This window comes from Sceloporus undulatus, chromosome 5, assembly GCF_019175285.1.
Source record: "Sceloporus undulatus isolate JIND9_A2432 ecotype Alabama chromosome 5, SceUnd_v1.1, whole genome shotgun sequence".
Taxonomy (NCBI): domain Eukaryota; kingdom Metazoa; phylum Chordata; class Lepidosauria; order Squamata; family Phrynosomatidae; genus Sceloporus; species Sceloporus undulatus.
This window is the reverse complement of record NC_056526.1, coordinates 164,249,776-164,277,611: the sequence shown is the minus strand read 5'-3', so window position 1 is coordinate 164,277,611 and position 27,836 is coordinate 164,249,776. Positions and strand designations below refer to the sequence as shown.

At 39.9% G+C, this 27,836-nt stretch overlaps 2 protein-coding genes across 2 annotated transcripts in view; one reads left to right on the top strand and one right to left on the bottom strand.

The window, feature by feature from the left end:
* Positions 1–198: 198 nt before the first annotated feature.
* Positions 199–4,621, bottom strand: TIFA (TRAF interacting protein with forkhead associated domain). Its single transcript, XM_042467410.1, has 2 exons — positions 4,479–4,621; positions 199–1,390 (listed from the first exon to the last, which is right to left on the bottom strand). Exon 2 carries the CDS (start codon positions 1,369–1,371, stop codon positions 814–816), a length of 558 nt encoding a protein of 185 aa, XP_042323344.1. The 5' UTR covers positions 1,372–1,390; positions 4,479–4,621; the 3' UTR covers positions 199–813.
* Positions 3,667–27,836, top strand: part of ALPK1 (alpha kinase 1) — a 73,148-nt gene continuing 48,978 nt past the window's right edge. The window contains exon 1 of the mRNA XM_042467407.1: positions 3,667–3,848. The gene's annotated coding sequence lies outside the window, so the exon portion shown is untranslated. The remainder of the gene's footprint in view (positions 3,849–27,836) is intronic.

Below are 27,836 nucleotides of genomic sequence, written 5' to 3'. Positions count from 1 at the left end.
CATGTAGAGATTCATGTAGAGATAAAAATCCTTAGTTGTTTTTAAAAATACAGCAAAAAATACTAGAAATAACAGTCCCTACCCATAAGATTTCAATGTAAAAGACACTAAAGAAGAAGATTGGGAAGGAGGAGGTGGAAAACCATGATCAGGCACTAGACACAAAGATGTTTATCACACTATGCTCTTAAAGAGGTACTATTCCAGTGTGACTCCTCTAGCTGCCTCCTGTTGCATGCTGGGATTGGCAGTTTTAAGTATGTAAATCAGGGAGCTCTCCCTCTGATGGCCTCAGGAGTGGCAGGTGGTAGCTGCAGAGCCATGAGCTTTCAGATGGAGCTGTACAGAAGTACAATGGAATGTCTACCTGTTACTGTTGCTTCTAGCTGTGATGATCCAGTCACAATACTTACTAAGTGGAAACAGGGAATTCTTCAAAGAATAATGCCAAAAGGTCTGTAAGGTGGTAGGAACAGAAAAGGTAACACTAACATTAATAGTGCAGTTTAATGTGCTGTTATACAAAACTAGATGATAACACAGTTGTTATGAAACATTGGGCCAAATTAATCCATTTCTCAGTGTTATGTACTTTCACATAAGTTGTTTCTGACTTATGCCAAACCTATGGCAAACCCTCCACAGTGTTTTCTTGCCAGGATTTCTTTAAAGGGTTGTCTTTGTCTTTTTTGGAGACTGCGAGACTATGACTTGCCCAAGGTCACCCAGTGGGTTTCCATAGCTGACTAGGGATTCAAACCCTTGTCTCCAGAGTCACAGTCCAATAACCAAACCATGATGGCCCTCTATTTCTCATTGACTCTTTCCCATGTATTCATTTTCATCTATCTCCACTGCAGATGTAGTATATGGAATGCTACTTTCAGGTATAGGTGTCCACAAAGACAGTGTTTCTTGCCACAGTGATGTTTTGGACATGTCAAAGCTGATCTCAAAATAATTCTCTGATTGTCCATCTTGTTTTTGCATTAGCAGCTGGTAATCTCCAAAGTGAACCAAGCATCTCTCTGGTAGGATAAACTTGTTGAAGTAGGCCAGTTCAACATTGTTAACAAATAGCTTGACTCTTTTGCTCAAATTCTTAATCTCAAAAACAAATTCAGAGCTGCCGAAGGGTCTAAAAAGTTCCAGGGCAAACTGAATACGTGAAACCTGTGCATCCTCAAAGTTAAAACGACAGATGTTACAGTTTCTTCCAAACTTAATCAACTCATCCACTTTCAGCTGCTGTCGCTTGTAAAATGGTAAGGCCTGGAATACTTGTTTTTTCTCTTGTTCTGGATGGAAGACAGTGATATGGAGACAGGTTAACGTCTCTTCTGTATCTGCAGTCTCAAATCCATCTGCCATGGCAGTACCTCAGAAAATCCTGGAAGGAAAAAGCCAGTTTCAACATCACTAGAGAGAAGAAAATGGAAGTATTACCCTCAAGTTTCTCTAGAAGTGTGTCATTTCAAGCTCAAGATAGAAAAGTTAATTTTTTGGACTACACGTCCTATAACTCCTGAACTAGTGTGGTTTTTTTACCAGTGCTAATTTTAGCCCTATCCTTATATGTATTCCTGTGAACAAGGTAAGGATTTTGAATGGGGCAGTTGGGGCCTCATGTTTAGTCCTGCCTCCAAACTCACATCATTCCTTCATATCTGAAGCAGACTAGCAGTGATGTAGACTAAGTCAACTCACTCAGACTTAAGTCTGACTCAAGTCACTTCAATGTTTTGACTTGGCAACAATGCCACTCTGACTCGACTTGAGAATTGCATAATTTTAGTGACTGGCTAGCTGCTGGCATTCACTTTGAGTATACCTCTAGAGCACGGGACACATTTTTTGGAAGATAACAGCAAATGTGTTGTTAAACAATGGTCTTGAGGCAGAAGGATCCTACAGCTTTTCAAAGGCTTTAGAAGACTGCTCCTGACATAAAGCAGGGACACACTGCCAGCCAGACATCAACTCTCACCTCAAGCCCATTGCCTAACATGTTTGTTCTTTCGCTCCGAGAAACACTCCCTGCCTCTTTTTTTCCTATTAATGTTGGCTCCCAGACGTAAGACTCAACTTGAGACATGACTTAAAAGTATCTTGCAAGGACTTGAGACTTGAAGAATTCAAAAATATAGCAGTGTTAAGTCTGTAGAATCAGTATGTAAAGAGATCTTGTAGTACCTTTGAGACTAACTGAAAAAAAGAAGTTGGCAGCATGAGCTTTCCTAGACTTCAGTCTACTTCCTCGGATGCATTTGGAGGAAATGCATCTGAGGAAGGAGACTTTAAGTCTAGGAAAGCTCACGCAGACAACTCCTTACTTTCAGTTAGGATCAAAGGTGCTACAAGATCTCTTTACATACTGATTCTACAGACTGATTCTACAGATTTGGCAGTGTGAGCTTTCCTAGACTTAAGTCTCCTTTCTCAGACGCATTTCCTCCAAATGCATCCGAGGAAATATACTGAAGTCTAGGAAAGGTCATGCTGCCAACTTCTTTCTTTCAGTTAGTCTCAAAGGTGCTACAAGATCTCTCTTGTATATTGAGACAAAGGTAGAGGCTTGAGACTTGGCTTGAGACTTGGAGTAAAAGACTTGAATATATTACTACAGACTAGTCACGGGGATTCCTCACATGATTCAGTCCCACAGGATGTTTACCAACTGATTCTGAATGCTGTTTATTGTGATGCGAATCGATGGATCGATTTGACAGCAGAGCATGGTTCCCACTACATTTGGCATTTTTCCCCACTACATTGGGCCCAATCACATTAATCCACTTGTGGTTCCCATTCACTAATGAATTGATTCAAAATGATTTGGTTCTAGCCGGCTGAAGGGGAAATTTGAATCAATTCCAATCTGGAATTGGTTCACAATTGCGTAGGCTATCAGAAGGAAAATGTAATTGCTGACCTCTGACTTCACCACAGTTTATTGAATTGTTTTTAAGTATGTTTTATGTTTTAAATTCCACATTGTTTAATTGTATTTTAAGGGGGGGAAGGGTTGAGGGTTTGGACTGTATATTTTAACCTTGTAAGCCACCCCAATTGCATTTTGTAGAGAGGTGGGATATCAATACATTTTATTATAATTTATCAAAAAAGAAGTGGGAAAAATCAGCATCAAAAAGGCGGGGGTTAAATGGGTCTAGTGCACCCCCCCCTTCAGAATCGCTTCAACGATTCAGATTAAGTGGGAACAAGGGTTGTCTGAGTCAGTTCAAACCGATTCACGATCCAGTTTAAAAGGTAGTGGCAATGAGTGCTCACTCTGCCTTGGCTGCATCCACAGAGCAGAAATCATCCAGTGTGACACCACTTTAACTGTCCTAGCTCCATGCTATGGAATTCCAGAGGTGCCACAACCAACAGATCCCAGAATTCCACAGCATGGAGCCATGGCAGTTAAAGCGGTGTCACACTGGATGATTTCTGTCCTGGGGATGCAGCCCTGGAGACCTAAAACCACAATTGTGCCAGTAACTCCCATCTGATCCAGCCAGTTGAAAGCACAGCAGCAGCAATTTTGCAGACTGTGTGTGTGTTGCCATTCTCCTCCTCTCTGCACCACTTGCACAGTCCCGGACGTGTCTTTTACACACAAGCAAAGCCAAGCCCACAAACCCTTCCCTTCCAACAGTCAGGAAATGGGAGGTGGAGAAAGAGAAGGGCTTTCATTTCCACTTTGCTTTCCTGCTGGGTTCTGGAGCTTGCAATGCACACACACAGCGCAGGAATCCAGGCTGCAAAGGGTTGAACATAGAGGGCCTCTCCAGTCCCTGCCCCACCACCTCCTGGCCAAGAAGAACAGTGACCCCTAAACTAAGGTGAGCAGGCAGGATTTTCCTGGATCAGCTGATTTCCCCTCTGTTGTAACAAGAGATAAACAAATACAGTATTTGGTTGCTTTTGACACCCCCCTGGGTGATCTAGCGTGGGTCACACTCTCTCAGCCTCAGAGGATGGCCATGGCAAACCCCCCTCTGGGTCGACATAAGCTGGAAAACACTTAAAGGCACTCAACAACAACAAAAAGTGGGGTTAAAAGGAGAGGAAGGCACCTAAGAGGGAAGTATTAAACCTATGAAAGAGTGATCAGGCGTCTTCCTTTTCCAGGACATTTCCTACATTCCAGCCTTCTGTCCAGGAGGAATTCCAAAAGGTCCTCCATTTTGAGCAGGACTAAGAAGCTGGAATACATACATACATACATGTGTGTGTATACACTGTATATGAAAATCTAAAAACACGAGAGAGAGAGGTGAATGAGAATGTTTTAGGCAAGCCAGAGCTTGGAAAAGTTACTTTTGTGGAGTGCAAATCCCAGAATCCCTCTCCCCCAAAAAAGTCTCCCACCTCCCAAAAAGAAAAAGAAAAAGTTTTCCCAAGCTGTCAGACAAATGCTAGACAAGGAGATAAGACAGGTTTAAAAGAACAGGCTTTCTTTGCACACTCACCTTTGCAAAAACGACTTCCAAAAACAGCTGGGAAAACAGGGTGGCTGTTAAAAAAGAGTGGCTTTCTGGGCTGTTGCTTTCAGATTTGGCTTTAGGGAAGGATGCTGCTGGGTAGCTTTAGGGGGCATGGACTTCCTTTCTGTCCTCCCGCCCCCAAAAGAGAGGAGGGGAGGTGAGAGGCATGGGTTGTCATCTGAAATGCATCCCTTCATCTGGGCTGAGGAATTTCCTTCTTTTTTCTCTAGCAAGGCAGATGGGATAAATAGAGAGCAAAGTCTAAGAGATAAAGAGATAAAATGACAGTCAAGGATGAGATCCCATCATTGAATGATTCAGATCTTCTAAATTTAACAGATCCTTTTTTTAAAAAAAATATGTTTTTATTGTGAAGTACTGTCAACTCAGCTTTGATTTATGCATGGGAAACCTCCAAGAGACCCAGGACGTTATCAGACATGGGAAATTGGAAGTATAATCCAATGGCAATCCAAATGCAATCATGGGGTTTAACGTTATTGCATGCTAGACTACCACACACAAATTCGGACAATGGCATGCTATTTTCGGGCAATGGGAAGCCAGTTTGAATGCAATTCACATTCACGTAAATTCGCTGAACTAGCGAATTCATGTAAATGCATTCTGGCCCCACTTTCTTTTCATCTGAAATTAAGAGAAATTCCTCACATGTTCTAAAGTCCTCTGTTATTCACCAGCCCTGTTGAGGTTTTGCAGACTGAGGACCATGGCTTCCTTCTAGTATCAAGAAGCCACATATGACAGCAAATTCCAATAAGCATTTGAGCAAGTCAGACTTCCAGCAAAGACTGCATTTGCACTGTGGAAGTAATACAGGTTGACACCACTTTAAGTGTCATGGCTCAATGCTATGGAATTAAGGGATTTGTAGTTTGTTGTGGCACCAGAGCTCTCTGATAGAGAAGGTTAAATATGACACAAAACCAGGAAAACCAGAATTCCATAGCATTGACTTATAACAGTTAAAGTGGTGTCAAACTGCATTAATTCTGCAGTGCAGACACAGCCTTAGACAGTGAGCTCAAGGAAGTCACAAGCCCTTTATATTCTATTCAATACCCATCCATTCTCTCACTTTGTTTTCTCCTTTGTTCACCTTACAGAGTTTCAGGGGCAAGATACTAACTAATCTGTCAGGCATATCATACACAACCTGAGCTAACAACAGTCATCCTATACAACAGGTGTAGGCAATACACAGCCCTGGGACCTTATGCAGACCAAGGCCAGTTTTGTGTCTGCAAACTTCCCTGAACTTCTCTTTTTGTGGCCCCCAAAATGTGACATTGGACTGCCAGTCCTAGAGGCCTTAATATGCAAAGGTCAGAGGGTGACCATAATAGTTAGAGCCATGCTGAAGGGAAAAAGTACCTTCAACCAGGCAAAAGTTTGGATGCTGCAGTGTTATCAAGCTCTCAGAGACAAAGAGATTAAGCATTTCAGAGCATTTTGATCCTGCCACTGAAGAACTGGTGCATTCAACTCAAAACAGAAACAGTCTGAAATGTAAGGGGAAGTTTTCAACAATAATTGTTTTCTCTTGGTGCTTGCTTAGTAATTTCCCATTACGTTTTGACTGCTCTTTAATATTGGCTAGTATACATATAATGTTCACCTACTATTGGCTATATGTTATTTTATGCTGTTGCAGGGTAGATTTTCCAAAATGTCTGTAAATGGTAAAGTGTGTTTCCTTGAAGGACAGATTGCTCATTTGAAATGTAGACATAAGGACTGGCCTTGTAGTCTTAAAAAAACAACAGCTGTCTTCAGTTTATTAATTCCTCCATTCTTTGAACCCTAAATGGTGCACGTTTTCTCTTCACGTTCCAGGAATGTGAAATAGATTGCAGGGCCCTCCTGCACTGTAAAATATCAGTATTTTAAAACCAGAAATAGGCTGGTAGCCAATTTTGATTTTGGATTTTGGATTTTTGGTAGGCCAAATGTTGTTTAATAGGTGTAGAATATTAGTCTGGAATATCAGTAAAGATCAGGAAGATTCCTTTGTCTTATAGTGTTACTGAATGACACCCATGGATCACTGTCCTGGTAGTTATAAGGAAGAGTTGAATAGGATTGTGTACAGGAACCCTTTTACTAGTTAGCAGGATCAATTGGCATGGATTGTGTAGTATATAATTCATGCCTTACTTTATTTTTAAATTTCACTGTAAACATTGTAAAGACTGTAAACAATTTTAGTCCAGACCTACTGGGATACAACAACTGTAGAAGCTGAACTTACACCAAATGATCAAATAGTTTCCCCCTTACATCTCCCTCATCTTTGTGTTGCTTCTTCAAACATTAATGCAAATATGCACTGTATGTGCACTAAAGCATCAACTGTGAAAACAAAACCTACAATGGGATGTGAGTTATTTCTGTTTGTGGAATAGTGTGGGTAAGTCAAGTTGCTGTTGACTTAAGCTGAGCTGGTTTTGTCAGTCCATTCCTCTGAAATATAGCCTCCAGCATCTGGTATTCATTTGTGGTCTCCCATCTAAGTACTAATCAGAGCTAACCCTGCTTAGCTTCCAAGATCAAATGGAATCTGGTGCCTTTAGTTTATATTTAGGCTATATGGAATAGTGGAGACATTTCTTCCTTGTTATGAACAACAAAGGTTTTAGGGTTTAGGCTCAAACCAACAATGCCTTTAGAATAGAAAAGAAAGTTTTCAAGTCCAGAGCCTTGAAAAATTACTTTTTTTTTTTACTACAACTCCTAAAATTCCTCACCCGTAGATCCAATGACCATGGTGACTGAAGATTCTGGGTGGTCTTACTGTGATGTGGTTTCGCTAGTTCCTTCCTCTGAAATATAGCCTATACACCTGGTATTCGTTGGCTGTCTCCCATCCAAGTATTAACCAGAGCTGAACCTGTTTAGCTTCCAAGATCAGACAGGATCTGGGCATTTCCAAAGTCTCAGTCGAAGAGGTCTAGTGCCTCATCAAACTACAGACCTCGGAATTGATGCAGTTGTGGCAAGTAAAATAGAATCATAGCGCTATGTAGTGTGCTATGTAGTGTGCAAGGACTCCTAGTTTGATTTGAGTTACAGAGTTCCTCTTAGATTCTTATTTATTATGCCTCTTGATGCATACTATTATAGATCCATTTTGGCTGAGTTCATTTACAGCATTTCTGACATACTTACACTCTTTCAAAGAGAAACCTCTAGAATTTTGAACGCCCAGTAAATGACTACATACAATGCTTTGTTGTGAGTTGGCACTGAGGCTTGAGGAAGTTCCCCTCTTGAGCAATATTTGAAAACCTTCCAATAAATTGTTTTTCACAGAGTTTTTCCATACAAGTCTTGTTTCATTTTCTGTACCTTTGTTTCATACTAACTTACAAGAAGTGTGCATTTACAGGAAAGGAGAAGCCACCTTTTTCTGAATACTGCTGGTTTTATTGCTTTATTATTGCTATCTACAGAAGAATTCAATCATATTGTATCTTTTCAAGGAGTCACTGGTTTATTACTGAAAGAATATTAGTTTATTACTCTTTCCCAAAAATGCACAGATAGGTGTGTGTGCGCGCGCGCATGCGCACTTCACTAAATGTGCAAAAACTGTCATCACTGCATTCAAACAGTGCTCCTGCTAATTATTTTCAAATATGTGTGCTTTGATGGAAAAGGCCATAACTCATTAATAAAGCATATATTTTACAAAGATTTCAAATTCAACTCCTGGCATTGTTATGCATACTATGTTACAGAGTTTTAGAGCCTTGAAAAGTTGTTAGGATTTTTTTTGGGGGGGGGGGAATTACAAGATCAAGAAGCCCCCAGCGAGTATGATCTGTCCTATGAGTGTCACTATAAATGTTCAGATCGTATCAGGTGACACCATAAATCAGTGTGTGACATCACTGCTCCCGAAACATTTGCCTTTGGGCAGAAACAAGCTGTTAATTCACCTGCGTCTCTTTAAAATGCAGAAGAGATGGTGTGAGTGGGGCGAGGCTCAGTGGAAAGAGAGACAAGAGGCCCCAGGGTTTTTTTTATAATTATTTTAAAAAAACAAATTAAAATTTTATTATTTTAGTTTTAAAACAATAAAAATAAATTTTATTATTTCAAATTTTTCTTTAAAAACATCACATTTTACCAAATTTTCACTTTACCCACATGAAACTATATGCATATAAATACATTTAGGCTGTCTGTATGGTATTGTAATTTAAAGGTATACATTTAATCTTGCTAGTTGTTTATGTCACAACTATTGCCATTATATTCGGTGGTATATGGGCATTATGATTGATGAGTAACATTAGACCAAAAAAACATTGCTAAGGATTCTGTATGGTGTGAAATGAGGGGAAGTCAATGGGTTTTAACTGTCATGGCTTCATACTGTGAATTCCTTTGAATTTGTAGTTTGAACGGGTGGCTTAGTGGTTAAGATACCAACTCTGATGATCAGAAGGTTGGCAATTCGAGGCCACATGTTCGGGTGAGCTCCCATGAGTAGTTCCAGCTTCTGCCAACCTAGCAATTTGAAAGCATGTAAAACTGCGAGTGGATAAATAGGTACCACTTCAATGGGAAAGTAACAGCATTCTGTACAGTCATACTGGCCACATGACCGTGGAGTCGTCTTTGGACAACGCTGGCTCTTCTGTTTAGTAGCAGAGATGAACACCATCCCCTGTTGTCAGTTACAACTAGACAATCATGTCAAGGGATAACCTTTACCTTTTAAAGAAAGTATTCAGCCTGGACTGTCAGCGTTCTTGTTCCTCACCAAACTATAACAGAGTCATGGCTGTTAAAGTGGTGTCGGACTGTTTCATTTCTGCAGTGTGGATATGCCAAAAGGGGCATTTTGCTATGCTATATATATGTGTGTTGCTGGGGCGCAGTGAGTGGGTGTTATACAGTGGGCCCTTGTCTGGGGTTTGGTTCCAGCCTCCCCCCCCCATGGATAACAAAATCCGTGGATGCTCGAAACCCATTAAATACAATGGCGTAGTAAAATGGTGTCCCTTATATAAAATGGAAAAATCAAAGTTTGTTAATTGTAATTTATACTTTTTTGGAATATTTTCAAGCCATGGATGCTTGAATCCATGGATAAAAAAATCTGTGGATAAGGAGGGCTGACTGTATGTGCATGTGTTTTCCTGAGCATCACCAGGGAGCCATTCATGAAAGGGGGTGGTTTTTGTGTGCTTCACAGGGACTCAGTCCCCATCTCTGCCTTGTTCTTAGCTTCTCATCCACATTACTTGTCTCTGACCCCGATCAGTTTGCTTGTCTGAAATGGGTGTTGGTGCAACAACAACAACAACAACAACAAAACCCTGTTGGCTTTACTAGGGTAGTTTGTTAGTTTGGAGCTTAGACTTCACCTCTAGATGGCAATGTTGTATCAGAGAAGCTTTAATGGTACAAGGTCTCCATAAGTGATTCATTTGTTTGTTCTTCTGAAGGATTTAGTTGGTAATAAGAAATTGATCCTGCACGTGATTGCTTTTGTGTGCATAAGTAATCTCACTGAATTTGACAGAGCTACTCACATGCATATGCTTTTGACAAGATCAGGGTTGAAAGTTCTGGACTGACAACCATGGAGACTAAATCCTCTGTTCACCCGCAGAGCAGGTGCAGAGGCAGCAACGGCAGATGCAACACAAGCTCCTTCTTCTTCATTCTCTGCCAAAGCCCATAGTGAGATTATGGCTGTAATTGTTTTTGAAAGTTGGGAAGTAACAGAATTGAGGAATTATACTCTCCCCCACTCCCAAATGAGTGACAAGTGAGGGGTTGTATTGGAAACAGTAGAGAGCTATGTGAAGGCGAAAAGCAAGAGAATCCAGGATAACAATTGCAAAACCATAGCTTGATATATAAAAAAACCCTTGCTGATTCAAAATGAGATAGAATATGAAAGAGAAAAGAAATATAACATAAAGCAATAAATCCTAATTCAAGGGGAACAGAGTCTTTTCTAGGAACTACTACCAAGGAAACAGAAAAGAAGAATTTTAATAGTCTTTTTTAAAAAGTGGTTCAGGCTGTGTGCAGCTCTGTATTACTCAGAGGTACACCCCACTGAGTATAATTGGATTTATTCCTTGTAAGCATGCATGTGATTGGAACATTTGTGAAGCATTTTAGTGTTAAACCTAGACGTACAGAAGTTCAAAACATTAGAAGCTTTTTCTCTCATCCTAACATATCCAAAATCCTATATGCATAATCTGCCTTCTTAGTGAGTGTATTTCACCAACTGTCAGATGAGTATACAAGGAGGAACTGCTATAGTGGCATCATTAGTTCTCATCCCGTTATTTCCCATTTTCTGTTATTTCCCTCTTCCATATTCCTTTCTCCCAGAACTTCATAGGCATGTAGGAAGCTATTTTACACTAACCCAGACAGTCCAGCTAGTTCAGTATTGTCTACCCTGAGTGATAGCGGATCTCCTAGGTTTCTGATGGAGGTTTTCCTTAGCCAGCCCTATATAGATATGTCAAGGATAGAATCTGGTAATTGCAAAGCACATACTTTATCATTGAGCTGCAGCCCTTCACATAGATTTGCTAAATGTTTCTTTATAATACATGTACTATTGAGCTCATGTTCTCAAGTTCTGTAGGCTTTCCAGAAGCCTTTGGTAGACCACTGTGGGAAACAGGATGGTAGTATAGCTCAGAGCTTGAAAAGAGTCATTTTGGGGGCTATAATTCCCATTCTGATTGAAGAAAAGCCATTTTGATAGGATTTTGAGGCATTTGGGGATTTCTCATCCAAATAAGAAACTTTCCCAAGCTCTGGAGCAGATGGAACACCAGTCTGATCAAGCAGGACGGTTTTATGCAGGTATCTCTTTCCTCTACAACTAGAAGCAGATAGATAGATAGATAGATAGATAGACAGACAGACAGACACTTTGACCTTTAGCTTTTAACTACAAAAAACTACAGCACAACAAATGATAATACAATAGCTATATAAATCATACTAAAAAAGCAAAGGTAGTAGCAATGTTTAAAAAAAACCCAATAAGCAAAACACTGCAGCATTAACACAAAGCATTCTTTAAAACAGTTAGGACAAATACAGTGAGCCCTTGGTATCAGGTGGGGTTTGGACCTCCTATGGATTCAAAGTCCTTGGATACTTAAGTCCCATTAAATACAAAGCAAACCTTGATTTTGCCATTTTTATATAGAGACAGTGTGTGTGTGTGTGTGTGCGTGTGTGTGTGCGTGTGTGTGTGTGTGTGTGACAGATTGGGAACAAAGAAGGTGGGATGGCTTGGAAGAAACAGAAGATCAGGTGTGATGGAGGGGAAGGGCAGACCACATGCTTTCCAGGCAAAAGTTCCTAGGGTCAACCTCTAACATTGCAGATAGGAATAGGAAAGACTGTGGAGAGCTGTCAATCTGCACACTTGGGATGGGAACCTGTGGTACTCCAAATGTTGATAAACTTCTATTGGGGCATAGAGAAACGCACTGTATCCACTATGACCATGTGCAGAGTTGATCCACGCAGGCAAGATGCCACGAGAAGGCTCTTGGAGGGATATCTGCAAAGGCTTCAGGCTGAAAAGGAAAAATTCCTCCCATGCAGGCTCTAGCCTTGAGCTCCCAGCTTGAAGAAATAAACACTGCTGGACAGCAAGGCTCTCTCGAACATGAGGGCTCACTTGTTGCAAGCTATATACAAGATCGCACAGAGTACCAGACAGCCGTCTTGGATACTCACAGCTCTATATACAAACAGACAAAGTGCTTTACCAGTCACCTACCACAACAACGGAGATAGTTACCTTCTCCCTTATATAGATGGTCTTCTGTGAAGTCATGTGATAGCCATGCCACCAATGAGACCTTGCTGGTTTCATACTCAGTGCATGTTGCATCATACTGTATCCCATATGCACCCCCTTCACTGACTTCAACTACTGTGAATGTTGCATCACATGTCCCATGATGCACAGCTTCCAAATGCTGACTCGTGCACACCTGCCACTTGAACTGTAGTAATCTCTGCTCGAATTCCACCTAGTGGCCACATCATTTCCAGGCCAAGTGTGCCACATGGTCCTGACAACTTCTGCTCCCCTCATCCTTCACCATGGCCAGGTTGGTGGGGTCTGATGAGAATTTTAGTCTTTCAGCATCCATAGAGCCATCGGTTCCCCTGTCTTGTAGACAATTCTGAGCTGGATGCACTCTATGAAAGGCCGCATCCAGCAAGATGGTACATTCCAACCAGCAGCATTCTTAATTCAAACCAATTAAAACAAACAACCCAAACCAACAGTGTATTTTGATGGCCATTATTATGTCCTTCAGAGATGCATTCACCATGAAATTGCCATATCCAATTATATCACAAGTGTTATCAGTAATTAAATGGATGACCACTAAACGAATTCACTGGTGTATAAAGGAACTCAAATCTACTGCAGATAGACATGACTGTGACAACTGTAGTGTGTTATTTATGACCCATTTCATATGATATGGCTGTTACCATATGCCCTCATGAGCAGCTGTGGTAATAAAAAGGACTTGTGGCCATCTCATCAGAAACAAGGAAGTTAGATCAAGCGTCTGGCTGAATTTTCTCTGCATTTTAGCTGGATTTGATTTTATCACGTTTTCTACAGTAAACACATTTATACACTACACTGTCAATTGAGACAGTGCTTGTGCAAGGATTTTGGGTATGAAATTAATATTTAGAGTTGCAGTGCTCTTCCTGAACTGAACAATATATCTTTTTGGTGGAACTATAAAGACTAATACATTTTATTTGACTTAAGTTTGTAGACCCCAACCCACTTCATTAGATGTATGTACTGCAGCAGCCTCTCCACAGACAGCTAAAGGCCAGGTGGGGGCGAGGGGGGAAGAAGAGGAACAAGCGTGCACCTGTTCCTCCTCCTGTCCCTCTGTTCCACCTCTTCCCCGCCCTCCGGTTGCCACGAACAATGGCTTTGCGTGCCATCTCTGGCACACATGCCATAGGTTCACCACCACAGGCCTAGATCATAAGGCGTACAATGGCTTTTGACCCTGAGCATTCTCAGAACCATATGACAGCCTTATTTAAAATCAAGAATATTTTGCCAGGTGCCTCTGGTTTCCAAGGAGAGGATATCGGTATGGTTGTCTGCAGTAAGAAAAACTATGGATACACTCTTAACAACAAAACACAAACATACTGTGCATGTAATAATATGTGTCTGAAAAAGTGCTAAAATACATTCATCCGTCTTAGATAAACATCACAGTGTAGGAGACTATGTAATAACTGGAGTTGATAAATAAATAGCAACTGCCATTTCTTTTGTTTCTTAAACAAGTTTTGATCATGTGAAAATGTTGACAGATAGGTAAAGAATAGATTTTTTTAAAAATACATGTTTTCAGAAACCTGGTGAAACGCTCAAAATCAATGAACTTTATTAGCCATTGGTATCATCTGAAGAGAAGACAGAATAGACTGTGCTTTATTAAGAAGTCTCAAGGAAACCTCATAACAGGGAAATGGGGACATTTTGTCTTCCAGATGATTTGGACTCCAGTTCCCACAGTCTTTTACTAGTTGCCATGTTGGGGGGGGGGGATATCATGGGAATTGTAAGGCAAAGCATCTGGAGATCCCTTGCACCTGCCTTAGAAGACACACAGCATAGTGAATATGAGTACAAATCACAGACAAGAAGGTGTACAGCAGTAACAGGCTATTGAACAAGATGGTAATGGTGATCTTGCAATATAGATGTAGGAGATTTGATTCCATATATCATTGGATAGACTAATAAAGTGTCTTCAGATCAGAACCTCAGATAACTTTTAGGCCATGTCCATTGAAAGGATGACTGAGGTGGTGGTTATTTTTTAATTGGGAAAGAAGAAGAAAAATCCTCCACATCCCCAAATAACAGTTATCCAAAGCTGAAAAGATTGCAATGGAAGAAACTTTAATATTACAGTACTGTTATAGTGTCATTACTTTTCTGTATTAACATATATATGTGTGTGGGTGTGTTATTTTACTGTGTACATTTTTATGAGCTCTGAGTGGAGAAAGGAGACTTACTGTTTTTACCATAACATAATAATAGTGTAAATAAATAAAAATAAAAAGGAGAAAGATGAAGTAAAGAAATGAGAAAGTTAATGTTATCCAACACATTTTATTTATTTATAGATAAAAATACTGAAGATGGTAAAGAGGTGAGAAGGCTACATAATTCAACAAATGTTTCTTTCCTTATTCTTTTATTTTATTTATGACTTACCCTATAGTCAAAGCTGTCTGGCAACATACATAATAAAATTACACAATAAAAAAATAATAAAACCAGGAATCATCACTTTAAAAACATATATTAAATTAAAAGCAGCAGTCATCACATTAAAAACATACATTAAATTAAAAGCAGCAATCAGAAGCAGAAGAGAAATTTTAGATGACCATCAGAGTAACACATGACCACAAGAGAGGATGTCCAAATTGACTGGGATTTCCTTCAACTTCCAAAATACTTACAACACATACCATAACTATCTTGGGCAAGAAAGGAGCTAACATTGCTTGATTGGTGTTTGGTGTGATGATCCCATGATTGTTTCCACATACTTGTGACATAGCAGGAAGCTTAGTCTCTGGATAAATATCCTTGTTTATTGGCTAAATCTGGTGGCCTGATTCAGCTGATTTTGGTGGATAACTATAAGTCTTCATGGGAAATTGAATCTTCTTGGACTGTCTAGTGATACCATTCTAAAATCAGGATTAGATCAAGCAAAATCAGTTATAAGGCAAAGGATCTTAGATATTGTAGGTCAGACAGAAACTGCTGCAATTTACACTGGACCCTTGTTATACGCTGGGGTTTGGTTCCAAGATCCCCCTTGGATAACAAAATCCATGTATGCTCAAGTCCCATTAAATATAATGACATAGCAAAATAGTGTTCCTTATAAAAAATGGAAAATCAGATTTGATATTTTAAATTCAGACTTTTTTTGAACATTTTCAAACCGTGGGTACTTGAATCTGTGTATAAAAAAATCTGCGTGTAAGAAGGGCCGACTAAACAACCAATTGTTGACTAATCATCCAGCTTCTTACTTATATCATGTTACATTACCCAAATTCAGGAGAGTCATTAGCTCGATTTAATGCTCTCCCAACAGCAGTGCTAGAAGGGAAACATAGGAAAATTCCTCATGAGCTCTGACTATGTGCCTGTGAAACTGGTGCTATTGAAACCACAGCCCATGTTCTTTTGTATTGTCAACTTTATAAGGATATTTATCACCAGCTGATTACCTTTCTTCTAACCAATTTTCCTGGCCACAATGACATGTTTTATTTACACTATTTGTTGGGCAGCCAAAACCAAACTGTCATACTGAAGGTAGCAAAGTTTTGTTACATCATGTGTAAAACACGTGATCAGATGGCTGGTAATATCTGATGTCAGATGGAAGAGATCATCTCTGATTTTATATCAACAATTGTATTTTACATATTATTTTATCCATTTTACTTATTTTACCTATTTAGTCCACTTATTCTAATCTCATTGTTTTACTCTATTTATTTATTTATTTATTTTATTTTATACTGGTCAATGACCAAAATAAAGATTGGTTGAAGCTTAGGATGTAAAGCCTTATGCAAGATCTGGGGGAGGGGCACATACAGTCTGAAGTCTTTTCAATGCAGGAAAAGAAATCAGAAAAAACTACTTTTTAAGTTTTCTACCTATTAGATTTGTGGCCTAAGTTCAATTACAGGGGCCCTTGGTATCCACTGAGGTTTGGTTCCAGGACCCTTTGTGAATACCAAAACCAATGGATGCTCAAGTCCCATTTTATATATAATGGATAATAAAACGGTGACCCTTATATAAAATGGCGAAATGTAAGGTTTGCTTTTTGGAATTTATATATTTTTGAATATTTTCAAGCTGTGGATGCTTGAATCTCTGCATAAGAATGTTTGGATACAGAGGGCTGACTATACATCTGTGAAATACTGTATGTGTTAGTGGTGACTTGCACAAGGAGGAGCTGCAATAAAAGTTGCAGTGTAAAGTTGTATCCCCCCCCCCCCAATCCCTGGTAGAGTTACATTAGGATCCTAACTCAGATAATGAATACACCATTTGTGTATAAGATTCTTTCTACCTAAAATGATGCTATAAATCCTGGTTGTTATGGATTCAGATCATTAAATTATAAAAGTTCAGTTACCACACTGCTAAATGAATGGTTCACTTTTAATTACGGCTACCCCAGCTGTACTTAATTGCCAAATACGTGAAGTTTACGTTAACCTTTGTGTTCGGCTTATGAATTGGTGCTTAGAAGTCATGAAAGCAATGCAGCATCATCTTTCTCTTGTGAGTGATGTGACTTTGTTCAGAGAGGGGCTGGGGGTATTTTCTGTTTCCTTATAAAAATTCTTTTTCGTAAAAAAACAGTGGGCTTTCACAACACGGAGAGCATTGGTTTATAAGATCTGTGCATGGTCTCACAAGAGAACACTATTCAATAGGCTTCAAAGCGATTCAGTGATGGCATAGCCGCGGCTGTGGCCACATGTAATATAGCCTGTAGCTCTTTAAAGAGGATTAGCTTCAGATCAGGGGGAGTATTCATCGCTGGATTTCATGTAAAGCAGAATATGCTAATGAAATGGAAATGTCTACAGCAAACATTGCATGATAACATAAACCCTCGAAACTGAGCTTAGTGTGGTGATCGTCCACTCTGAGAAACAAATTTCTTTCTCTCCATGTTAATCAGATGGGGGCGGGGATAGAAATGTGAGTTTGCTTGTGCTTTTTTGGTTGGGAGGTTGTCACAGCAGTAGATCCTTACAAGAATAACTGTTCTGAGATAAGTCACAGTATTGCTACTCCATCACCAAATTATTTGTGGTTTGGCTTGTTTTCCTTCACATACCAGTAATTTAAAAAGCACCCTAAGAGGAACTGGTTCTGTATCATAGTCCATTTTTGTAAATTAAGTAAATTTACAAACACACACGCTAACTTAAATTATTGCTTTACATCCTTTTTGCCCTTATCAGTTGCTGCAGTCCTATTGTAAACATAATAATAATAATAATAATAATAATAATAATAATAACAATAATAATAACAATAATAATAATATTTATTTATATCCCGTCTCTTCCAATTGAGGATACACATATACTGGGCATAGCTGGGCTCTGCCATTAGACAGAGGGAGATGGCTGCATCAGGCAGCAGGTGCTGAATGGTGTGTGGAGGGGGCAAAGGGACAGCCCTCTGGCCATTCTCCTATTGGGGGGGCAGAGCGGGTGTCTTAGGCAGCTGCTCTCACATGCGGTAGAGAATCCTCTTCTATCACAAATGTGATAGTAAGATTCAGCTGCCAGCCTGGTTAGCTTCTCTAGGTTAGATGTGAGAGTGGGGATGCCATCTTGTCCCTCATCTCAAAAAGAAAACATTTGGGCAAGCAAGGAGTAAGCCCTATTGAATACAGTAGCCTACATCCAGTCATCAGACGCACTTAATTAATAGAAACTTGGCAAGTCTACACTTATGTAAGTTTCAGTGATGCAATGACTGTGTATGCCTGCATGGCAGGGGTTGGAATTGATGACGCTTGCATTCTCCTCCAACTCTGTGATTTTATGATTCTTCTTCAATTGGGACCACAGTTGAAATTAGGCCCGTGGGATATATGTTTCAGTAAACATTCTTAGAATTTTATGTCAGAACTTGGGAAAGTTACTATTTGGAGTTTTTGTGGGTTTTTCAGGCTATGCCACCATGTTCTAGAAGAGTTTATTCCTGACATTTTGTCAGCATCTGTGGTTGGCATCTTCAGAGAATGCCAACCACAGATGCTAGCAAAACATCAGGAATAAACTCTTCTAGAACATGGCCACAGAGCCCAAAAAACCCAGAAAAAACTAAGGATGCCACCTATGAAAGCCTTCGACTTTACTATTTGGAACTAAAGCTCCCTGTATTTTTCAGTGGTTATGTTGGCTTAGGGATTCTAGAAGTAGTTGTCCAAAAAGTAACTCTTCCAAGCACTGGGCATTCCTAATAACATGGATGAGTGTGATGCCGTATGAAATTCCTTCCCATGATTGCACAGGAAGGATGAGGGGGGGGACGGGACATCATTGTCCCCCATGTGATAATCTTCTAAGAGCCCTTTTATTCTAGTTTATACATGTACCAGAATAATTATGCCCTATCCCAGATTTACTTGACTACACGGCCCCTTTTGAACATCTATTGTGCAACTGTTGATTTATCTCCCCACCCATTATCTTGAATGTATGAAACAATATTTTTGTGCACTTGTAGAAATATTGGCTGCACTAGAAACCTCACCAGACTTTGAGAAAGTGTACCCATTTACACAGCTATTTTAACAGTTAACATGTACACCAACAGAATTCTGGACTATGGCAGCAGTTTTTAAGTCAGTCTGTCAATTGCCCTTTTTTGTACACATATTCAAAAGGGTGTTGTAAATTTGAAAGAAAATATTCAAGAATTTAAAAAAACATTAAGTGTTCAAGAACTTAATTATCATAGATCTTTACATTCGCTGACTATAAAAATAGGTTTATAAAAGTAGTTCTGTTCAGGCCCAAGTTTTTGACTTTTTTTACATCTTTTTTCTCAAAATGTTGTTATTATTTCTGTTATTTACATGTATTTTTAAAACAGCAAGCAAACCATAGATTATTGTTAAAAATTGTTTCCAAAGTTCATGCCTGATATTATGAGACAAGCAAAAGTTTGTGGTATGACAGGTTTTAAATCACTATACAGATGAAATCTGCTAATTTATGGAGGGAAGTGTAGTTTCTGTGACTTGCAACTAGCAAGTTAAAACCCTGCTAGTTTTTTAAGGAGAACTGAACATTTGCTGTCTGTGCAATATGTATGGGAAAGCATTTATTATATATGCATGGCACTAAAACACTAAAATGCATAATAATCATCCCCCTCTCCTCCCCAGATTAGGGCAGGTTTTGCACATTTGCACATGAAGAATTAAAGTGTTATGTAGCCTTCATTGAGTCCTAAGACAGAGAGTTTCTCTGATTCATTTGGAAAACGTGAGTTCACATTACTTACTAGCATTTCAGCTCTCTCAACCCAATAGCTTAGGATTTTGGTGGTTGGTTGGCTGGTTGGTGAGGGTCTCTCCTTTTTTTAATTCCAGTTTTGAAGAGTTTGTCTCTGTAGACGTGGAGGGCTGATGATACATATTCATGAAAGAGAAGTCTTTCTAGACCCTGTTAACATTGACAAAGGCTAAGCTGTTTCACACAGCGAATGGCTGGTTGTGGATGATGGCGGATGGAAGATAAGATTAGCTCAAAAAACAATCTTTATTTCTTGCATCACTTGGCCTTGCTTTCCCCATGTTTTCCCCAATTGTCATTTTGGGACAAGGCTGTCATTCAGTGATGGCTTCTTCTGGCCATATTCTGATAACAACAATTTCCTTAACGTCTATTTTATTGGACACCACCAAGTGAGATCAGAACAGAGAGGAAGCAGTTTCACTCGTTCAGAGTGGCATTTGGTCACTTCAAAGATATCTTTGATCTAGAAATATGTGCTGTACCAAATTCATTATGTCTTTTTAATGAGCTTTCTAAATTTATTGCTCTTAATGCCTATTTCCTTTTCTGCATGGAGGAAAATGTCTTGTGAGTTGGCACTATTTAGAGGGAAACAGTCCAAACTTGTACTTTTAAGGTCACTGCTACAGGAAAACAACAGGTGCTTTTGTTCCTCAATTTGGACTCCCTTAAGATTCTGCCTTTGGCCACATGCTTCTTTTACTTTGGAACGTTCCCCTGCCTTAACTCTTAATATATTGAGATTGGAGAGAATGTGGGTCTAATGAATAGAAAGAGTTCACTGACATGAGAAAAGTGAATCTGAAGTCGAAGACTTTCATGGCCGGCATCCATAGTTTTTTGTGGGATTTTCGGGCTATGTGGCCATGTTCTAGAAGAGTTTCCTCCTGACGTTTTGCCAGCATCTGTGGTTGGCATCTTCAGAGAATGCTTGCCTGGAAAGGAACTGGGTGTGTGTATATGTGTGTGTGTGTATACACACACACACACACACACACACACACTGTGTGTGACTTGGGAAGGCAGGAGTGATTTGCATGTGCATTGTTCTGTTGCTAATGGCAGGCCTCAGGGTGGGAGGGTATGCAAAAGAGGATTAGTATCTGCTTGATTAGTGCTCATTGTCTGCTGGGAAACCCCTGGCCCTGGGAGATTTCTCATTTGCATTTGTTGAGTCTTCATCCTGCTATTTTTCAGGACTGGTAGCCAAACCTTGTTTACTTTAAGGGTTTCCTCTTTCCTGTTGAATTAAAGTAAACAAGGTTTGGCTACCAGTCCTGGAAAATAGCAAGATGAAGACTCAACAAATGCAAATGAGAAATCTCCCAGGGTCAGGGGTTTCCCAGCAGATAATGAGCACTAATCCTCTTTTGCAGACCCTCCCACCCTGAGGCCTGCAGTTAGCAACTGAACAATACACATGCAAATCACTCCTGCCTTCCCAAGTGACACAGTATACACACACGCACACACACACACACACACACCCCTCCTTTCCAGGCAAGCATTCTCTGAAGATGCCAGCCACAGATGCTGGTGAAACATCAGGAAGAAACTCTTCTAGAACATGGCCACATAGCCCGAAAAAACCCACAAAAAAAGTGAATCTGTTTCAGATTTGCCACCCAAACCTAAATTTGCATTATACAAAGTCTTGACTCTGATCTGGGCACACAGAATTGTCATTTTAGCAGGTGAGCTGGAAATGTCCCGGAGGCTGTATGCAGCCCTCTACTATTGCATCCCTTGCCAATCTTAATTATTATTATTTTTCATATTTTTTGGCACAGTTTCAAGGTGATTTTCCCTCCAAAATGCCCAAAGCTGCCCATACATGGACAAGTTTACTCCCAGACCCAGTTTCTTCAGATATATATTAGCCCGCAATGGTGACTGGAAGTGGCACAACATCACATCCGCTATGCGTGGGTTGCTTACAGATGCAACCCAACCATGTGAATCAGGAGGGTGAATATTACCCCCTGGCCCCTCCACAGTTGCCCATCCTTCATCTACACCAACTTGGCCCATGTAGTCTTGTCCACAACAGCATACAGATTCCATACTCTCCAACAGATTAAAACTGGGACGTGTGCCCAAGCAATACTAGCAGGTGGTCAAGATGACAAAAGTATTTCATAAGGAAGAACACAGGAGAGTCTGCAACACTTTGCATTTGTCTGAGTCTACAGGGAATGACATGATTCTGCCCCTCCTGTCCCTATTGTCTACTTTGAACTCAGGATGCATCTACACTGTAGAAATAATGCAGTTTGAGACCATTTTAACTGCCGTGGCTCAATCCTATAGAATGTTATGATGTACCAGCATGCTTTGGCAGAGAAGGTGAAAGACCTTGTAAAATTACAAATCCCAGGATTCCATATGCTGGACCTACAGCACTTAAAGTAGTATCAAACTGCTTTATTCCTGCACTAGTGTAGATGCACCTCCAGTTTGCAGCAGCTGAAGTAAGCCAAGGACAAAGGGAGGGAATGGAACATTTAAAAAATAAATGAAAAAGCAAACAGAAAGAAGATTAATTGGGTCTATCTAAGCCAAATCAATATAGTTGGATCATCAGAGGAAGAGCAAATATACCCCTGCCTCCTGCAGCTGCACCTGCAAGAACAATAGCAGCTACATTTCTCGTATACTGCTTCATACTGAACTATGCAGTCTCTAAGCGGTTTACAGCGTGTAAGCTAATTGCCCCCAGCAAACTAAGTACAGTACTCATATTAACAACCTCAGAAAGATGCTGGGCTAGTCCAATTCCCACACTTAACATCTGCCTGTGATTAATGAGAAATTGTGGTAATAATAATCAAGAAAAGAAATATACAGTGACGAAGGGATAATTTTAATATTCTAAGATGTTGTTGCTCCTGCAGTGATAGTTGTATAGTAGTCCTGCCCATGAGAACTTGTGGTTTCCATTTCAGTGGAGAAGTGAATCCAGTCAGGCATTTAGCCTGAATTTTAAAGGAGTAATCTAACATGCTGAACTCTATCATCCCATTCTCAAATAGGTTCCGCATCTTAGTTAGCTCATTTAAAGTTTAGGCTAAATGTGAAAATGGATGCCCTGCCCCACCTACATGGAGATTATCAGCCACCACTGAGCAGTATGCATTGTAACTATGTCAGGATGTGGTTCTCCCAAAAGGTACATGTGCACGGTTTTGAACATGTACATAGTTTCAACCTTTTAAGCTTTCTTAACTTGTAATGTTTTTCAACATGGGTTTAGTTTGTTTAAATTGTTTTACCATTTTAAAATTTTCCATTAAACTATTTGAATTGCTTTGACTCGTACGCTGTCCTGAGCTCCTGTGCCATAGAGCCACATATAAATATTTTAATCAATCAATTAATTAATCATTTTGGTTCTGGTTATACTAGGAACTGAAGAGAGTAGGCTCCCCACTCCATATGCTAAGCTGCAATTAAGGATTCTCCCCATACCTTACAGTTACTGTATATACCCATGTATAAACCTAGAAATTTAAGTCAAAGAATTTACCCAAAAGAACTGAGTTGTCTTATCCACTGGTCCATTTATGTAGTATATTTTAACTGTTATTTAAAAGGAACCATTCTCTGGTGAAAGAGGTATAATCTGTCATGGAGTGAGCACAAACAGTTATATTTGCTGAAATTTTGTAACTTCTTTGACATTGGGCCGGTACACACTGCCATAAAGCGGCGTGTTCCTGGCGATACTAGGGTTAGGGAGTGCGCACCAACTGCACGCTCCCTAACCCTAGTACGTGGGGGGCATCATTATGTAGCACTGTCCACATGGCGCGCGTAACGATGATGTCACACATGCGCCGCATCCAAACGGCGCAGCGCATACGTGACATGGCCATGTCGCCCCAGGATGCTTACGACGGCCTGGCGGTGGTGCAGAAAAAGCTCTGAAACGGAGCTCCTTTTGCCCCCCCATCGTTGGCATGGCAACCAAACGGCCATGTCAGCGATGCAGAGGGGAAAGGGGCCGCGGCAGCCGCCCCTTTGTCCTCTTTAGTGCCGGGGGGCCATTGGCATTTTGCTACTTCTCTTTGGCCTGGAAAAATGATGAATTGGGTCTGCAGGGCTGCTGGTGAGGCTGTCCTGGCCCCAATCCAGCACTAAAAGGGGCAGTCTGTATCGTGCCATTGTTCTGCTTTGCTTCATCCTTTAGATTCTTTGTAATATGCCGCTAAATTTTACCCTTGACTTATCCACGGGTCATATCAAAATGCATATTTTTGGCCCCAAAACTTGCCCTTGACTTATACACGAGGTCAACTTATAGTTGAGTATATACAGTAAAAAAGAAAGAAAGATGCAATTACAGGCTACACTTTAAGTATAAAGTTCAGTTTGGCACTGTTTGCCTTCTAATGTAGGGTGGAAGAACTCAAGGTTACTCTTGGCAAGCCAAAAGAAGTTCATTAATCTATTATCCTCCTTACCTAAAAAAATGTCCCCAGGCTCATTTTATCCAATCTGGTCACTAAAATAGGTAACAGCTCTGACTCGGAGGAAGGCACCTAGGAGTGGGCACTGGGAGAGGAGAAAATATGATTAATAATTACACATCTAACTCATCCAGTCTTCTCTGTCCCTATTCCTGTTGTTGTTGTTGTTGACTGTCCTTGAGTCGATTCACAACGAGCCTGTGGATGAGACACCTCCAAGACTCTCTGTCCTCCACTGTTCTGCCCAGGTCCTGCACACTCATGCCCATGGCTTCTCTGATTGAATCTAATCATCTGGCATGTGTTCTTCCTCTCTTTCTTCTACCTTTCCTAGCATCATTGTGTTTTACAATAATTCATGCCTTCTCATGATGTGGCTGAAGTATGACAGCTCAGTTTAGTCATCCTGCCTTCAAGAGAGAGTTTGTGCTTGCTCTGTTCTAGAACCCATCTGTTTGTCATCCTGGTTATCCATGGTATTCTCAGCACTCTTCTTCAGCATCACATCTCAAATTGATTTTCTATCAGCATTTTTCACTGTCCAGCTGTCACATCAGTACATAATGATGGGGAATACAATGGAGATTACCATGCGGGATAAGCAGGAATCTCTTCCATCCTTACCCCCATCCTGAAGTAATCCTTATTGCATCCATGCTTATCCCATTCTTCTCCCATCAGTGGCACCCATCATTGTATTAACGGGAGTTTCCATTAATACAAAGTGATGTGGCCATGCCACTTCAGTGACAGGAGAAGGATGAGATAAGCATGACATCGTCTAAAAATCTTATCACGATTGAGGGATAAGGACGACTTCAGTGTGGGATAATGACAGACGTCTGCAAATTTTAGCACAATCATGCCATAAGGACAGGGTAAAGATGGGAGCATTCCATCATTTACCCCATGTGATAATCCCCAATGGCTTGAATAATACTCACTTTGAAGTTCAGAATTATACCTTTACACGTTAGTTCTTTCATAGCTGCCATTCCTAATCTTAGCCTTCTTCTAATTTCTTGACTGTAGTCTCTGTTCTGCTCAGTGTTTGATCCAATATATGAGAATTCTTTGACTATTTCAATTTCCTCATTATCTATTTCCTCCATCTCTGTACTTGGGTTGTTTCAGGATACCCAGGTTTGTAAAACCCATTGACATATATGCACAGGGAACTGCATAGAATTACAATTGAGGCTTTGTTAACACACTTATTATTGTTCTTTACCAGCACACTCCTCAGCATGTTTACTCAGAAGTAGATCCCATTGCACTCAGGGCAGCTGATTCCCCTATAAATTACCATAGAGATTGCATTTTAAAAGACAAACTAGAGAAGACATTACAGCTGCAGCACGATATCTTCTTTCTTGGGAATAAACATTGATGGAATTTACTGTTGTGCAGTAAACACATCATTTAAAAGTTCATCAGTTTAAGAAATTTCTTTTTAAATTAATTAATATCAGATGTAAGTCAAGAGGATGATTTTCATCAGGACTTTAACACATAGGGATGAAGGTGTAAAATGTAGATTATGACATTTGCTAATAGTTCTAGGGAGAAAACTCCCGTTGACTAAAACTCGATACATTTGCTTAGATGTGTTCTGTGGCATTGTATGGATGCAAGTGCTGCAGTTTTCTTTTGATGAATAAATAAATTAATAAATAAATGCTTTGCCAAGCTCGCTCTCAGTTTTTTAAATAGTTCCATTATAAAGTTTTGTTTAATTTTTTTTAACCTCAAGGATGAATTCTCATATGTTTATAATAGAGTCCTTTCTTCCCTCATGGTAAGTTATACTGGAATTGACTATTCATCCATTCAGTCATAACTTTTACCAGATCTTGGGAGAAATTACTTGTTGGATTGAACCTCCAAAGGGAATTCTGTAAACAATTGTTCAAAAAAGGAACTTTTGCAAGCTCTTTCTTTTCTACATATGCATACTAAGGCAGACCATTCTGCCCCCTCCAAAAAAATCACTATATGGTCATGAAGTAATAAAGTTATGTAAACATGAAGTATCATAATCTGTATCCTAATGTGTCCATGTAAAATAGCCATAAAGTTCAAACTGTAATATTTACTACAAGATCTGAATCTGAATTTGAATTTGGAATATGGATCTGAATATGAGTCTGGAATATGAATCTGAATCTGAATTTGAGAATCTAGGAAATCCAGAAAATTTAGGATGCTTGAGCAGCTAGTACACGCACTTTCTTTCGTGTCTAATGCCAGTTTTTCGCCTTTCTGTAAATCCAGAACTAAAGGTAAAGGTTTTTTGTTTTTGTTTTTTTGCCCAAAAAGCGTGAATGCTAAAGTTTTATAAACAGCATTTGGTCCATGGTGCTTTACTAATATCTAATATGCCCTAAGTCCCTTCTGTAAAGCTTATCTCTGTAGTTTTTGAAAAACAATATCTTCACTGCTCCGGGCTGTTCTTGATCTCATTTCTAAACACAAGCACTTCTGCTTTGGCTTTTGGCTACGGGAAAGGGGTGGGGGGTAAACTGTGCAGGGACTGGCCCTCTTTGCCCCCCCTCTCCCTTTTCCCCATTTTGCCTGTTAATTGGCTGAGACCACCAGAATTTGGAGGACACAGATGTCACTGATAGTTTGCCTAGGGAGCACATTCATGCCCATCTGTTGCAGTCTAGAAGGCTGTTCATGTATCCACAAGGCCTTCATTTAATTCTTGTCAGAAAGTAATGTAAATCCCGTTTACCTCAGAGGTCGCAGCCGAGATTTATGCCAATGAGCCCCTTGCAATTTACACAGACACACACAAACGTGTGTGCGCTCATGCACACACACACACACACACACACACACACAGAATAGTTGTATAGAGAAACCCTTTCATGTTGGTGCATATTAACAAGGAAGCTAGCCTTAGGAGAGGTTTTTTTCTCCTCGGCTCTAGGTTTTCCTTATTTTAATACAGGCTGTATCATACCTAGCTGCACAAAAAGAAATTATTGAATCTTTTCACCAAAACAGTAAGATAGAAAAAGAGCCTCAAGCAAAAACTGTGCTTAATTATCTCATTATGTATAACATATTCTACCAATTTCTTGCTGTCTATAACATGACCAGACGTAAAAATAAAACTAGTAGACTATTTTAGGGAAAGGATTTTGCTTTCTGCATGGGATGTTACTCTTAGCATGGAACTCAAAGAGTTTCTAACGATTTATTTGAGAAAATTCTTCAAGGTTTAAAAAAAATTGCTCAGCAGGTATAAATGGATAGAGTCAATGACGTTAATCCTGTTAATACCATTCAGACCCATACTAATAAATTGGTAGCTTCCATTACTTTATGTAGCTAGAATCTCAGTTTTAAACTAAATTTCTAATTAGAGTTGTAAGATAGTATGTATAAAATACAGTGTAGCTGATTTTGATAAGAAAGGAAGCCTCATTAACTTGAAAGTTAAATTTTAAAACAGACCTTTTCAAAAGGCCATGTGTTTAGTGCTCCATTCCGCACCCTTTTGCAAGGTCACAGGATTCTTCCAGTTCAGTTCCAAAGGGAGCAAAATCTAGTTCTTTAAGAGGAGTAGATGCAAAATGCAGTGTAGAGTAATGACATGGGTTCAAAGTGGTTTTAACAAGCACATACCTCAAAGTGCTGGATTGAGGGTGGGAGATCTGTATTTGCC

Excerpts from the sequence above, each read along its gene's own strand:
- TIFA (XM_042467410.1), bottom strand. The coding sequence starts at position 1,371 with ATGGCAGATGGATTTGAGACTGCAGATACAGAAGAGACGTTAACCTGT.